Source organism: Lissotriton helveticus, chromosome 5_1 (genome assembly GCF_964261635.1).
Source record: "Lissotriton helveticus chromosome 5_1, aLisHel1.1, whole genome shotgun sequence".
Lineage (NCBI taxonomy): Eukaryota > Metazoa > Chordata > Amphibia > Caudata > Salamandridae > Lissotriton > Lissotriton helveticus.
This window is the reverse complement of record NC_136065.1, coordinates 1164176213-1164191295: the sequence shown is the minus strand read 5'-3', so window position 1 is coordinate 1164191295 and position 15083 is coordinate 1164176213. Positions and strand designations below refer to the sequence as shown.

General features: G+C 46.1%; 1 protein-coding gene across 1 annotated transcript in view; it reads right to left on the bottom strand.

Moving 5' to 3' along the window:
* Positions 1-15083, bottom strand: part of HABP2 (hyaluronan binding protein 2) — a 291624-nt gene that overhangs the window by 236175 nt on the left and 40366 nt on the right. The window contains exon 2 of the mRNA XM_078643840.1: positions 9594-9642. Within this exon, the coding sequence (XP_078499966.1) occupies positions 9594-9642 (49 nt within the window). The remainder of the gene's footprint in view (positions 1-9593; positions 9643-15083) is intronic.

Here is a 15083-nt window from a genome sequence, read left to right as displayed (position 1 = left end):
TGGCTGCTGTAAGGGTTGTGTGCAAAAGAAAGTCTCCTCCCTGTATATTGTAAAATTCCCTGAGATCATTGAATGGGATCAAGGTGCCCTCCTCATATAGGTCTCCCATTGTAGATATTCCTAGGTCTGCCCAAGTTCCTAATCTACGCCAGTCACCTCCATGGAGAGTGCTTCACACATAATCAACAGGACTTCCGGTGCATAGGGATGTCTAATCTTGGCCCGTCTCAGACTCCTATTCTAGCAGTTATGTGCTGTTCTTAGGTCTGTTGGGAGGTCTCGGTCTCGGCAAGGAAGTCTCAGAATTATTCTCAAGCTTGGGGTCTCTCCCCTCCTCTCTTCTGACCCCCTAAGTTTGTCCACAACCCATTTTGTGAGCCATTGCAATTGCGTAGCAATGTAATAATTTTCAAAATCAGGAGCTGTTAACCCTCTCTCTGCTCTCGGCCTCATAAGAGTATTGAGTGCTACCCTCCACCTGCCAAGCCCCCATATGAACGTCGTCACCAGTGATTTTAGTTGGTTGAACATTCAGGTTGGGATCCAACCCGGTCGCACTCCATAATAATACAGTAGCTTTGGGAACATCACCATCATTAGGAGGGCAACTCTACCCGCCACCGATAGAGGCAGGGTTCCCCAAAAGTCAAAACTGTTTTTAACTCCCCTTAGTGCCCTCCCTACATTCACTTCCAATAAGTTACTGGGAGAGTGATAGATTTGGGTGCCCAGGTATTTCAAGCAGTGGGATACCCAACCTTACTCCATCTGTTTTTAGTAGGCCAACCCTATCCGCTCTGATTGGAAAGAGAGACGACTTTGCCCAGTTTGCTTTTAGGCCCACTACCTGCCCCAGATCATGAAGAAGTTCTTTTGCCCCTCTAAGTGCTCCTCCTGCATCTGCCAGGAATAATAGCAGATCATCCGCATATAATGCGATATGATGAGTCTGGCGTGCTTCCTCAAACACCCTCAAACAGCGGCTCCATGGCCAAGGCAAACAGTTGGGGAGACAGAGGGCACCCTTTTCGCGTACGTCTCTATATTCCACAACTTCCAGGGACCAGTCTACCCATCTTGAGCCAGGCAGTAGAATCCGCATATTACAGAACCGTCCATTTAATCAATGCTGGAGCTAATCCAAATCTATTCATCACCTCGAACAGGTAAGCCATTCAAGGCTATCAAAGGCCTTTTCAATTTTTACTGCAAAGATGGACTCATCATCCTCGCAGTTGTATCTCGCATCTAAGATATGAAGGAGATGTCTAATGTTTAATGCGGTGTTTCTGGTGGGAATTAAACCCGCCTGGTCCCGGTGAATTAATGTTGACATGTGAGGGAGAAGACAGGCCATCAGTCTCTGACTCAGAATTTATTGGCCAGATTAAGCATAGAAAATGGCCGGTAGGCTGCCGTGTCCCATGCTGGCTTCTATGGTTTCAATTGCAGAATAATTACTGCCTTTTTCATTGTGCAGGGAAGGTACCCCTCCTGCATCGCCTGATTGTACCATTCTACCAGTTTAAGAGCAAATAAGTCAGCATAGGTCGAGTAGAACTCCACCCGGAGTCCATCTGTTCCGGCCATTTTATTTCTGGCCATATTATGGCCCCCCTCACCTCATTCAACTCTATGTCACCGCCCAGATCCTTTGCTATTTCTTCCGATTCCGCCAGACGTTCTACAGCATTCAAAAAGTCAGCCATATCTTCGGGCATTGGGGACTGCTTGCTCTTATATAAATTCATATACAATTCAAAGAATATTGTTAATGTCCTGCTGGCGGTAAAACGTTTCTTCTCCTCATCCCTTTAGTTCTAGTATCACTCACCGACCCCCTCCTAGCCGGGCTGGACAGCCAGGCCAGCAGGACTCCAGATTTGTCCCTTTCAGAATGGGCCCTAGTTATATAGTTTTTATAGTTAAAACAGCAGAGCCGTCCAACTTGCTCAGCCACCGCCTCCCTAGCTGCCAGTAGTTCCTCTTGTTTATCTCTCCTTTCTGGCCTTTCCCTCTCCAGTTCTCAAAGTCACTGCTCTGCTGTTATTGTGTCTTGTAGTAAGGTCCTGTGTAACCCCACTAACTCTGAGATACACCGTGCCCTAATAACCGAGTTAAATGCATCCAACTCTATTATTTTGCATGATGCTGTGTTGGAGTTTTCTTAAAAATATTGCCCAATAGCAGTACCCACAGTCGTTCTGGAAACCTGGGGCCAGATGTAGGTAAAACTTATTTACCGATTCTTAATTACCGAATTTTACCGATTCGGTAATTAAGAATCGGTAAATAAGAAGTGGGGGTATGTAGGAACATCCAGATGTTCCATTTACCGAATCGTTAAGAATCGGTATTTACCGATTCGGTAAATACCGACCGGTAATGCTCCATTCATTCCTATGGGCTTTGAAGCCCATAGGAATGAATGGGGCATTACCGGTCGGTATTTACCGATTCGGTAAATACCGATTTTGACAAGGGTGCAGGGGGTGTCACTTTGACACCCTCTAGCACCCCCACAAAAGGTTCGGGGGCCATATGGCAGGCATACCTGCCCTAAGGGCAGGTCTGCCTGTCATATGGCACAGGTGTGCATGCACACATGTGCATGCACACCTGAATCGGTATTTTAACATCAAATACAATTTGATGGTAAAATACCGATTTTGTAGGCCTTGTGGGACTCAGAAGAGTCCCACCTACATATCAATTTTACCGATTCGGTAAATATACCGATCGGTAAATTTACCGACCGGTATATTTACCGAATCGGTAAAATTACCGATTTTCCCTGTTTACCTGCCCCTACATATCAAATGCCAAATACCGGTCGGTAACGGCCGAATTCGGCCATTACCGACCGGTAAAACCCTACCTACATCTGGCCCCTGATCCTCTATTGCTTCTGGTTTCAATCGCCAAGTCAGGATTTTAGGCCTCTTGCAGGACCATGTTATTCCCAATAATATTGGGATGTGATCTGAAATTGTTCTAGTAAGGTATTTACTAGTTTGTACACTTTCTTGAATGTCTGGGGAGCACAATATAGAATCAAGTCTATTATGGAGTTCGTGTAATGCAGAAAAGAAGGAATGGTCCCAGTCCCCAGGACGCTGCGCCCTCCAGGAGTCCACCAACCCCCACTTCTGTTGTCAGTCCAGACACACTTCAGCTATTTTATGTTTAGGAGCATCTGGGAGTGGCGGATGTGAGCGGTCCAACTCAACATTAGTGACACAGTTAAAACCCCCTCCTAAAGTTACCGGGCCTGTCAGTACGGTGGCCAGTGTTCTGGAGAGCTGGGCCAGGAATACGGGCTGCTCCGTATTAGGCCCATAGAGGTTGCCCAGGGCAATGTCTCTGCCATCCAATTTACCATAGTCCATAATGTACCGGCCCTCCGGGTCAATCATTTGGTTCGTACATTGGAAGGGCACTCCTGCTCTTACCCAAATCAGGACCCCGTGCAAAAGCTGAATATTTAGTATAAAACACCTGTTCTCTCCATCTGTGCTGAAGTGCAGCTCCCTTTTGTGCCATAACGTGAGTTTCTTGAAGTAATGCAATCTACACTCATCTCCTGACTAGGTAAGCATGTATCCTATGTCTTCTCGACAATGTATGCATCCCCGTACATTCCAAGAAATACATTTAAGATCTGTGGGGGTACCATTGTATAAGATGTAACACCTCGCCTGTGGTATCCCTATCTATGACACGCCTGGCTCCAAAAAACAAACCCCTAAGTAGATCAATAAGAACCCCGAACTCCCCCTCCCCCGGACAGGTGCAACCAAACGAGTTCCCATCCAAACTCGGACTAATCTACAAAACAATGTCTTCTTCTGGTGCTGGGGCTGTGTAGTGTACTCTGCAGACCTCGGAACTTCACCAAGCTCTACCCCCGAAAATATTGCTAGTATATTATCATCCCGGGTCTCAGTGACTATTTTAAGAAACCGGCTTCTAGGAGTCCTGTCCCATCGCCCCTCCCATTTAACTTAAGACCCATCAGTAGTGTTGTTATTCATTCACTTCATCCCTCCGATCTGTCCTATTCAAGCGATATCATCTGCTGTTTGTGGTGTGACCTTTGGTAAGTCCTCATCTGAGTTTTCGTTAGAACTAGCACCTACCAATCCATCTGCTTAATCTGTATTTTGTCCAGTCTTGCTTGAAACAGGGCTGGTCTCCCCTGGTAAGTTCCACCGCTGCCTGCAGCGCCTTGAGCCTCTCAGTTCTGGCCTCTCTAGAGGATGGAGCGCATGCCGTAGCCTTACTTTCCTCTGTGCGCTGTTGCAGGCGCACCGGTGAGGTAGCCCCTCCTTTTCTGGCCTTGTCGAGTTTCCAGCCATTCCCATTCTTCTTGTGGGATGGTAAAGAACTGCGCCCCAGCTTGGTCTGCCACTTGTAGTTGAGCTGGAAACAACATCGCGTAGGGAATCTGAAGTTGCCTCAGTTTCTTATTAAAAGCTAAGAATGAAGCCCTTTGACACTGTACGTCTCTCGTACTGTTGGCCATCTGCAGCTCTTGTTTTTGACGAGCCTTAAACAGTACGTGGTCATGATCCTGTAAATGAAGTAGTCTCACCACTATGGGCTGGGGAGGGCCCCCCGGCTGAGGCGGTTTGGTCAGAACTCTGTGGGCGCGCTCAAGCTCTAGAGACCTTCTGGGGACACTTCTGTTTTGATCCAGTCTTCAAGAATCCCACCATGTCCGTGCCCTCCGTTTTTTCCAGCATTCCTATTATCCTTATGTTATTTCTGTGCAACCTCCCTTTGCTGTCTTCTGCTCGCGCTGCAAGCACTTGGACTTGGGCCTCGCCCGCATTAAGCAACTTTTAAAGCATCACTACATTTTTAGGAAGATCAAAGAGTACCTTTTCGGAAGCTATCACCCGTTCTATGAGCTTGTGGTGGTCATCATTTAGTAGATTTAAATCGTCCCAATCAAATCGATTTTTGCCTCTAAGGGTTCTCTGGATGCTGTGATAGCTTGCATAATATCCACTAGAGTGGGGGTCATGATGACCGTCTCTTTCCCCGATTCCACACATTCTTCTTCCTCATCTGTTTGGTTCCCTGTGCCCCCAGTGCTGAGGCCACTACAACCCCTCCTCTTCGATGGTTTCCCGATCTCTCCGGGTGGACTTCCACCTGTGGGTTGTTGTAGGGTTCAATTTGTGCAATCCGCCAGTAGATACTGGGCTTGCACTCCACCTAGACGAGGGGGCTCCTCCCCAGTCTGTACTTTAAGTACTGTTCCAATATTCTTCACAGATTAATTGCTGGTTTGGCCAGGTCTTGTGCACTCCAGGGATCTAGGGCGTAAGTCTATTGTGTCAATCTTATGTACCCGTTCTCCCACTAATTGCCAGAGTCCAGATCAGGCATATCGCCCTTCTCCTGACGGTTTCTTCCCCTCTCTGTCTGTGTTTTCCAAGAAACGACAGCGCATGAGGGACTCCCCTCAGTTGATCAGGTCCCCTCTCTCTCAGAGATTGCAGATTGCCCTGTAGACGGTTTACTTTCATCTTGAAATATTATCCTCTGCTGAATATTGGGCCAGTTTAGTCATCTGGGTTGTCTGTGCAACTGGGAAGACGAGGCCTCCTCCCCAGTGCCCCCACTTCCCTAGAACAGCACCTATCCCCTTCCTGTGTCATTTGGCTGGACGTGCTGGATTTTAGGCCTATCTAGGCCTAGCCTGTCTCCTCCTCTTTGTAGGTCTCTAGCGCTGTTCTGCTTCGCACGCTCTTCCAGAGACTCGTATACTACTCAGCCGATTTCCCACACATTTTTGCTCTCTATTAATATGGGGATACAAGGGGGTGGCCCTGTCCCTCGAGTTTGCAGCTGTCCTTTGTTGTGATCTCAGTTAGTTGAGTTCTGCCCTCCCTGCACAGGCCTTTCCTTACCGGGCTGTGGCGGGGACAGTAGAGCCAGCAGGTCTCCGATGAAAAACCCTCAGCGCTCACCCGGGGATCTCCACTCCCACCTCAGCGCCATCTCCAATACGGGCCTCAACGTCACTCAGCCACCTCCGTCATTTCTGAATTCACCTCACTGCAATGCGCTCAGCAGCTCCGCCAACTCCTCAGCTGCCAACCTACTGTGCAAAGTGTTTTTGCTCTTGGCTCCTCCGTTATCGGTCATAGCAAAATGCTTCCAGCCTCTGCCTGCATACACCGCTGGCGCGCTGCCAAGAGCTAAGTGCTCCGTCCTTCATAAGCCACCATCTTCCCCTTCACAGACCCTCTCACCACCAGCTCAGATTTTGTCGATCTGCCACATCAACTCAGTCTGCCGAGCTGCGGTAGTTGAAGCGGCACCCTCCCGGGTCAATCTGCCATTCATCGGCCACAAAGTGGAAACGCCGGGGTTCAGGATATTTGTTTATTCAGGGTACATCGGCCAGAGCTCCGCAGCTCGTGTCCTCTCACATCGGCTCCAGGCCACGCCCCCAACTAAACAACGTCTATTACTATGACAAGTGCTTACCCATGCAATGTGCATTGTCTTGTGCTTATTTTGAAACCTTCAGCAGTTACCTGTAATGGGAGGTGGGGACACGATACCCTGGGGGGGTGTATACACTACCTGGATGACTTCCTGTTTATTGACCAAACAGAAACCATGGAATGCGCAGACCTTCTCGGCTATTTTGGGGAATTGGCAGAGGAGCTTGGGTCCCCACTATCAGGGAAAAGGCAGAGGGACTGGTCACCCAGCTATCATTCAAGAGGATTAAACTGGAGTCGGTGGAAGTGATATGCAGGCTCCCCAGTGATAAGGTAGTTGAGCTGTAGTAAATAATAGCAAAAGACACACAATTGATAGACGGAATGCACAACATATCTAAACATTCACCCCCAGTCAAGAGATCTGGGTTAAATCCATCATTCTTTTGCTCACCATGCCACCCCAGTTTAGACCAGGCCATATGAAAATCAGTCTTGACCCTGTGCCTCATGGGAACAGTCCAGCCCGAACTGCCAAGCCAGGTCCTCCCTGGACCGGAAACAAACATCCTAGGACCAGTTTCGGGGTTTCACCCCTCTTCAGCCAGGATAGCTTGATTTAGGTCCAGATCTCTGTACTGTGGTGAATGTATGACATTGTTCTGCATTCTGTCCTACAATTGTTCTTTATGCATTTGTCACCCCGAGTGGAACGGGTATGCTCAGACGTGGGTCCCGAGCTCTCCACGCCACTGGAGTCAAGCTATCTTGGCTGATGAGGGCTGAAAGCCTGAAACTGGTCCTAGGATGCTTTTTTCCAGTCCAGGGAGGACCTCGTCTGGCAGTACTGGCTGGCTGTTCCCATTGGGCGCAGGGTCAAGACTGATTTGCATATGGCAGGGTCCAAACTAGAATGGCATGGTGAGCATAAAAACGATGGATTTAGGCCCAGATCTCTGTACCGGGGTGAATGTATGACATTGTTCTGCATTCTGTCCATCAATTGTTCTTTTTGCATTTGTCACCCCGATTGGGAGGGGTATGCTCAGATATGGGTCCCGTGCTCTCCATGCCACTGGAGTCAAGCAATCCTGGCTGATGAGGGCTGAAAGCCTGAAACTGGTCCTAGGATGCTTGTTTCCAGTCCAGGGAGGACCTGGTCTAGCAGTTCTGGCTGGACTGTTCCCATTGGGCGCAGGGTCAACACTGATTTGCACATGGCAGGGTCCAAACTGGAATGGAATGGTGAGCAAAAAATGATGGATTTAGGCCCAGATCTCTGTACCTGGATGAGTGTATGACACTGTTATGCATTCTGTCCACCAATTTTTCCTTTGGCATGTAGCAGAAAATAGGGCAGCTGCTCAAGTAAAGAAAGGAGACGCTAGGCGAACTCCAGTAGCTTCTAGACAAACGTAACTTCACCAACAGGGTGATCCTGACCGGAAATAATTTTATTTTTCCTCGTTTTTTATTCTTTCAACGTGTGCTGCATTCTGCACCAGACTTGGACAGAAGAAAACACATCTCTGGATTGTTTTTGTGCAGTAAGGGACCCCTTACTGTTGAAAAACAATACTGACTGTAGCAGAGGCACCTTTGCTCCATGGTGCACGGTTGCCTACGTTGGCACCAGGCAGCTAATTGTGCAGGGCAGGAGAAAAGGACAGGAATACACCATATTTCTTAAATACGGTGCATTCCTGCCCTTTCACAGTGACGTAGGGCAGCACACCAAGAAGACTTACAGCACTGTCCTACACCAATTACTCATAAATGAGGCCTTGTATACAAGTTTTTATCAATGCGCTGGACGGCTGTAACAAGTCATTCATTTTCAAGAGGTGAGTCAGCACTACTTTGCTTCCTGTTCTATGATTCTATGGTTATATAATTTATTACGCTATATTCTTCATATAAGCATAGGATAACGAATAATGAAGAGAACAAGGACAGTAAAAAGTTTGTTTAATAAGTTAATTCTTTCATTTACCCTATTGTATCATAACTAATAGCAATGCATGCAATTACTTTGAAAGCAAGTATATAAAAATATTGTAATTATCAACATAATAAACATGAAATATATATTTGTGTATATAATGAAAACTGATAAGGTACCCACGTAGCAATTTCCTTAAGAAATGTGACCCAATTGTGCATCATCTTGTATGCTTACTGCAGATCACCTTGAGTCTCATACCTCAGTGCTCCCTTCATCAACATCATGCAGTGTCCCCATGGTAACCAGCAACCATTGTTCCTTTGAAGGATATTGTGGTATATAAAAGATGTTCTTGAGTCAGGAATATATTCATGTAGTTTTATTCAAGATGGTTACAGGTTCAGTTCTTATGATAGTAAATAAGAGACCCCACCAGGAGTGACCTCCATGTCCCTCAGCCTGCCTCCAACTTTCAATAGGCTTAAGCAATAACTACAACATTCTATGATGTCACTTGGTAAATATACAGTGACATCAAGGGAGTATCAAGGAAATACAAACCTGGGGAAAAGAGACAAAGTCTATGTACAACAGATATCAACCAGTGTTCTCTTAGGCACACCACCCACACTCTTCTTAGGCTTATCACCAAGTACATCACCTTGTGTTCCTGTGAGACAGGAAACCTGTTGTCTATTGTTGCTCATCATCTTTGTTTGTCAAAGATATCATCCTCATTATAATGTGTTCCCATGGTGCAGATGCTCCCCAGCCCCTCTGGTGTCCCTAAGTCTTTGATGATCCCTTGAAACACATTGCCCTGAGCCACCTCTTGCAGAAGGGCATGTTTAACGTCATATCTCTCTCCATATATGCTATTTGTGCTTAAGTGCATGGGTGCCCATGTGTCTATCTGTAAAGGTGGCAAGCATGTCTGTGCATTGTTGAGCCTTGTGCATGGCTACCAGCCTGTTGTTGGTCTGTGTTCATGCGAATTTCTAGGTATGATGTTCTATGTTCATGTGTGTGTTGACCTATGTGTGCATATGAGGCCATATATTGTGCCTCTTATTGTGCATGCATCAAGGCTGTATTCCAGACAGATGTGAAACATTAGTAACGACAGATGTGGAAATCTGCGATAATCATAGAGGCATGTGTGTTTCAACCGTCATCATAGTTACCAAATTGGTGCTGTACATATTCATCGCCATGTCCTCTGGGGATTATATTCTACAAAAAAAAGTGATGCACTGTTAGTAATAATGCATGAAATGACGACTCATTATATGGCATCAACTTGCATGCCCCACATGCATTCAATTTTAAATGAGCAGTAGAAGAGGTATAGTTCCCCTGAAAATCTACACACCGTACTGTTCCACAATGCCCCTATTGGAGGGATTTCACCACAGAGTCAGTGCACCAACAGTACCAATGGGTACAAAAAAGGAACACAGATTCTCACTGGGCAATTCAAATTTCTAGGGTGACAGATTCCTAGCAAAGCTTTAAACAGTGTCATAATTTTAACACAATGATACTTTAGCCTTTCTTTGTCAAGTAAAGACAGACAACTTTCAAAGCTCTTTAACAATAACAGATGCATTATAAAAAACGTATACTTTACTTAAGGGCTCTGTAAAGAGGAGCAGTAGGCGAGTTTGTATAAAAATAAAATATTTACTAGTGCAAATCAAAGACCCACTGGAGCCAAGAAGAAAGCATCCAGCACAATCGCTTTCGCTTTTATTTCTTTATTTCGGCAATTTTGCCATAAAAGAGATCACAGCATAATAGAAGTTAAAAAACAGTACAGTAATAATGAGTTATCAGATACATCAACTCACAATACAAGCAGGATAGTGAAACATTTGTCGGAGTGCCCCATGGGCTAAAAAATAAGATTTAGTCATGAATCCAATCTAAAAATGGGAATGGGATGCAGGTCGCCATCCGCTTTGGAAATTACCACCAGAAAAATTTATAACAGTAGAATAAAATTTAGTCAATATTGATAAAAAGCCTTCGCCTAAACCACATGGGGCCTTATTTATGAAGGCCTTGCGCCGCCGGTGCGTCACTTTTTTCCATGTTAAAAGTGACGCACCGACGGCGCAAGGCCTTCATAAATAAGGCCCATGGATTCCAGAAATTTCGCTACAGCAAAGACAATTGCAGGTGATAAATCTGTTTTAAAAATCCTATATGTCTGCATACAATGTCTGAGGCCCATGTTTTTGCAAGTGGGTATGATCCAGTGCCTTCTTGCTTTACCATAAACTGGGCAAAAAAACATTATATGTATATCATTTTCCTGCTCATAATTGCAACCAGGACAGTTTTTGGAGGAGGTCGGAGACCATTTGCTTGTAAAATTTCTCATCGGCAATGTGCCGTACCTCCATTGCAAATATAATTTCCTGGTGATTTTAGGATAAATCTCATCTAAAACACACTCAAATTGGTAGCAATCTTTAAAAAATAATCCTGAAAGGGTGCCGGTCTGTGTGCCCTGTATAGAGGCCAAGATTTTGCTTTCATGATACAATGAAGCCAAATGCTTACGTGAAACCCGACTACAAGCAGTTTCCGGGTCAGACCACAATAAATGTAGGCCCAACATCCCGAGGCCATTTTTAACGTAATAGAGCCATGGGATTTTCCCCGCTTGCGGAAGACTTAAAATTTCTTGTAGCTCGAGCCTATAATTCAATAACTCTGGCGTTGACCAAAGTCTCCTCCAGAAAGTGAGAGGCTTTAGGCCCAAGTCCTCATCTATTGGTCTGAGACCCGTGTCAAGCCTCAGAGGTAGTAGTGGAGTGCTTGGGGGCAGAGCCAGGAGCTGCCTGAGAAATTTGTTCTCAGTAACAAGGATTTCATTTCAACACGTATGACCCCAGAGGTCGCCACCATATAATGCGGCTCCCCTTGCCTGGAGTCTGTATATCTCCAGGGGAGGGCCAATTGGTTTGATAGTGGATTTGTTCATGTTTACAAGTTTAGTGATGCCTCCCGCTACTTGAGCCAATTTAAGTTGGGATTTGATTTGGTGGTGTCCCCACGTCATTGATTTGTTTATTGTCACCCCAAGGTATTCAAATGTCTTGACCCTTTCCAACCTGGTTGAGCCAATACTCGGGTTTGGGCGTGTGGTTGATGGTGGGTTAAAGTTCATATATTTTGTTTTGAGCGCATTGATCTCTAAACCGTGTTCGACACAAAATGCCTCAAAACCATTAAGCACAGGCTGGATCCCCATTGGGGATTTAGACAGTAGGAGGGTGTCATCCGCGAACATAATCGCGGGCACCCTATTACCAGCAAGCTTGGGGGCATCACTATTTAAGACCGCATTCAGGTGAGCGATTACCCCGATGACGTAGAGGCAGAACAGGGTCAAAGCCAAAACTCAACCCTGTCTCACCCCCCTGTCAACGGGGAATCTACTTGAAAGCTCACCATGCTTGCCACATCTAACCTGTGCAAAATTTTCCGTATGGAGATGAATGATTATATCCAAAGGTTGGGGTGGAATACCCAAATCTAAGAGTACAGACCATAATTTCCCCCGTGGGACTAAATCAAAGGCCGCACGGAGATCTACGAAAACAGTGTAGAGGCTGCCACCCTCACACTTAACCGTTTTCCAATATAAAAGGGTCAAGCGAAAAATTTGATCCATAGTGGATACATTTTTCCTGAACCCTGCCTGGTATGGGCTCAGGATTGAGTGCTCGTCCACCCAGTCTAGGAGGCGGTCTAAAATCAGCCTTGCAAAGATCTTTTGTGTCACATCGATAAGGCTGATGGGCCTGTAGTTGGCTGGGAGCAGAGGAGAGCCCTTCTTAAAAATAGGGACAATCTCTGCTCCCAGCCAAGTACTAGGCATCGCCATTCCCCCCAAGACTGCATTAAATATAACCATGAGATATGGGCCCAGATGTAGGTAATAGCAATTTACCGAATGGTAAATACCGAATTTTACCGATTCGGTATTTACAATTCGGTAATTACTATGTAGGTAAATAATTCGGTAAAAATACCGAATCTGTAAGATTCGGTAATTACCAATTCGGTAATTACCGAATCGGTATCTGCCATTGATTCCTATGGGCCTTGAAGCCCATAGGATTCAATAGCAAATACCGATTCGGAATTACTAAATCGGTACAATTACCGATTTTACAAGGGGGACAGGGTGTCACCTTGACACCCTGTTGCACCCCTCTTTCGGGCTTGTGTGCCATGTGACACACAGACATGCCCTTAGGGCATGTCTGTGTGCCACATGGCACAGGTGTACATGCACAGATGTGCATGTACACTGGAATTCGTTAATTACCATGTACTAGTATTCCATGGTAAATAACGATTCGGTAAGGGCCTTTGGCACTGATTACAGTGCCACCTACATATTGATTTACAGAATCGGTATATTTACCGATTCGGTATTTTAAAGAATCTGTAAATTTACCGAATCGGTAAATATACCGATTCTGTAAATAAAATGCTCCCTACATGTCAATTCCCAAATACCGGTCGGTAACGGCCGATATCGGCTGTTACCGACCGGTAATTGGCGAGCTACATCTGGCCCATGGTTCCCATGTCTCAGGCTCATGCCTGAATAGGTCTCCTGGGAGCTTATCCAACTCTGGGGGCTTTTCGGCTGCAAGTTTTAATATTGCAGCACTAACCCCTGCCTCGTTAAATCCATCCCAATCTATTTGGGAGTCGGCGTGGAGAAAACCCCCCCCTCTGTCCCCTACTTGATCACTATTTGGTTTTCCGTACAAGACGCCAAAATGTTCCTCCCACACTTCCGCAGCAATGTTTGCCTCAACAGCGGCGGTCGGGGGTCTCTAGTTTTGAGAGCGGCCAACATATTTACCCAATTATCGTGGTCCCAGTCAGCTTTGGCAGATTGTAATTGGCGTTTGTATTCTGTTCTCCTTGCTTTAATTACCGCCTTAATACTATTTGGCTTCAGAGATGCTAGGAGATCTGATTTGGCCTTTCTGCAGGCGGCGTTGTACCAAGACAGTCTGGCGGCCTTAGATGTCTTTTTTGTCGCAGGGGGATTAAACACCTCCGCAACTGTACTGATTAGCTCCCGGTGTAGAGCGCCGATGTGATTATAATTCTCAGAGGAGCGGGGTTGAGAAGCTAGATCTCCAATGCCCTCGAATATGGGGACAATCAGAGCATAAAGCTCTGCAATCACCTTGGGGTTATCTGCTATGCTGGCCCATTTATTTATTTATTTATTTGCGGGTTTGTATCGCGCTTGAATCCACTCCCGAAGGAGTATCTCTGCGCCCAAAAGCAACAATAGCATATAGTGGGAGAAAAAAAAACAGTCATGAAAAAGGAGAGTATGAGTGTAATGAAAGAATAAAAAGACCCTATCACATTTTAAACAAGAAGGTTTTCAACTTTTTCCTGAACGTCAGATAATCCGAACATTGCCTCAACAAGAGTGGAAGCGTGTTCAATAGCACAGGCCCGACCACTGAAAGAGCTTTGCCACCCTGTCTTACCCTTCTTATCCTAGGGACTTGTAGGAGAAGCTGATCACTCGATCTAAGGGTACGGGCAGGAACATATGGGACAAATTTCTCTGCTAGATAGCAGGGGCCAAGTCCATGCAGACTCTTGTGGACTATACAACAGGTTTTGAATTTTACTCTCTGACGAACTGTCAGCCAGTGTAGCTTTTCAAAAACAGGTTTAGAGGGGGACCTGGGGGGGCCTTAAGGACCAACCTCGCAGCAGTATTTTGGACCACTTGAAGTTTGTCCAATACTTCTTCATTTGCAGCTGCCAGCAGACCATTGCAAGAGTCTAATCGACTAACCCCCAGGGCCTGTTCCAGAGTATTTCGAGTGGAGTCGGGAAGTAGTGGAAATACCTTGCGGAGAAGACCTATCACGTGGAAACATGATCCCACTAAGCTATTTCCATGTTGTTTCAGGGATAGCTCATGATCCACACGGACCCCCAGATTCTTTACCACCTGCTTTGGTTCAGGAACTGGGCCAAGATCAGGTGGCCACCAATCTGGGGCCCATTGTAGCTTAGTCTCTCCAAACAGCATGACTTCCGTCTTTCCCACATTACACTGGAGAAAGTTTGAAGACATCCATTGGGAAACCGCCTTCATGCCTTCGGAGAAGGATTGTTTAACCTCCGAGGTAAGGGATTTGTACGGGAAGAGGAGCTGGGTGTCATCAGCGTAGGACACTGGGATGAAACCAAAGGCTCTCATAATCCTGGCCAGGGGGGCCACATAGATATTAAAAAGGGTTGGGCTCAAACATGAGCCCTGTGGCACCCCCTTAGTGATCTTAACCTCTGCTGACCGGAACTCACCCATGTCAATACATTGAGTGCGTTCGGACAGAAAGCCATTCAGCCAGGCCAGTGCCCGATCCTCTAACCCGATCTCTACAAGGCGTCCCATCATGATGTCATGTGATATGGTATCGAACGCTGCCGATAAATCCAGCAGTACCAGGATCAGTGAAAAACCCCTATCCTGGTACATGCGGAGGTCGTCCATTACCGACAGCAGGGCCGATTCAGTACTGAAGTTTGGCCTAAAACCGGATTGAGAATAATCCAGGCTTCCGTTTTGTTCGATATAATTTGAAAGATGTTTGTTCACATGT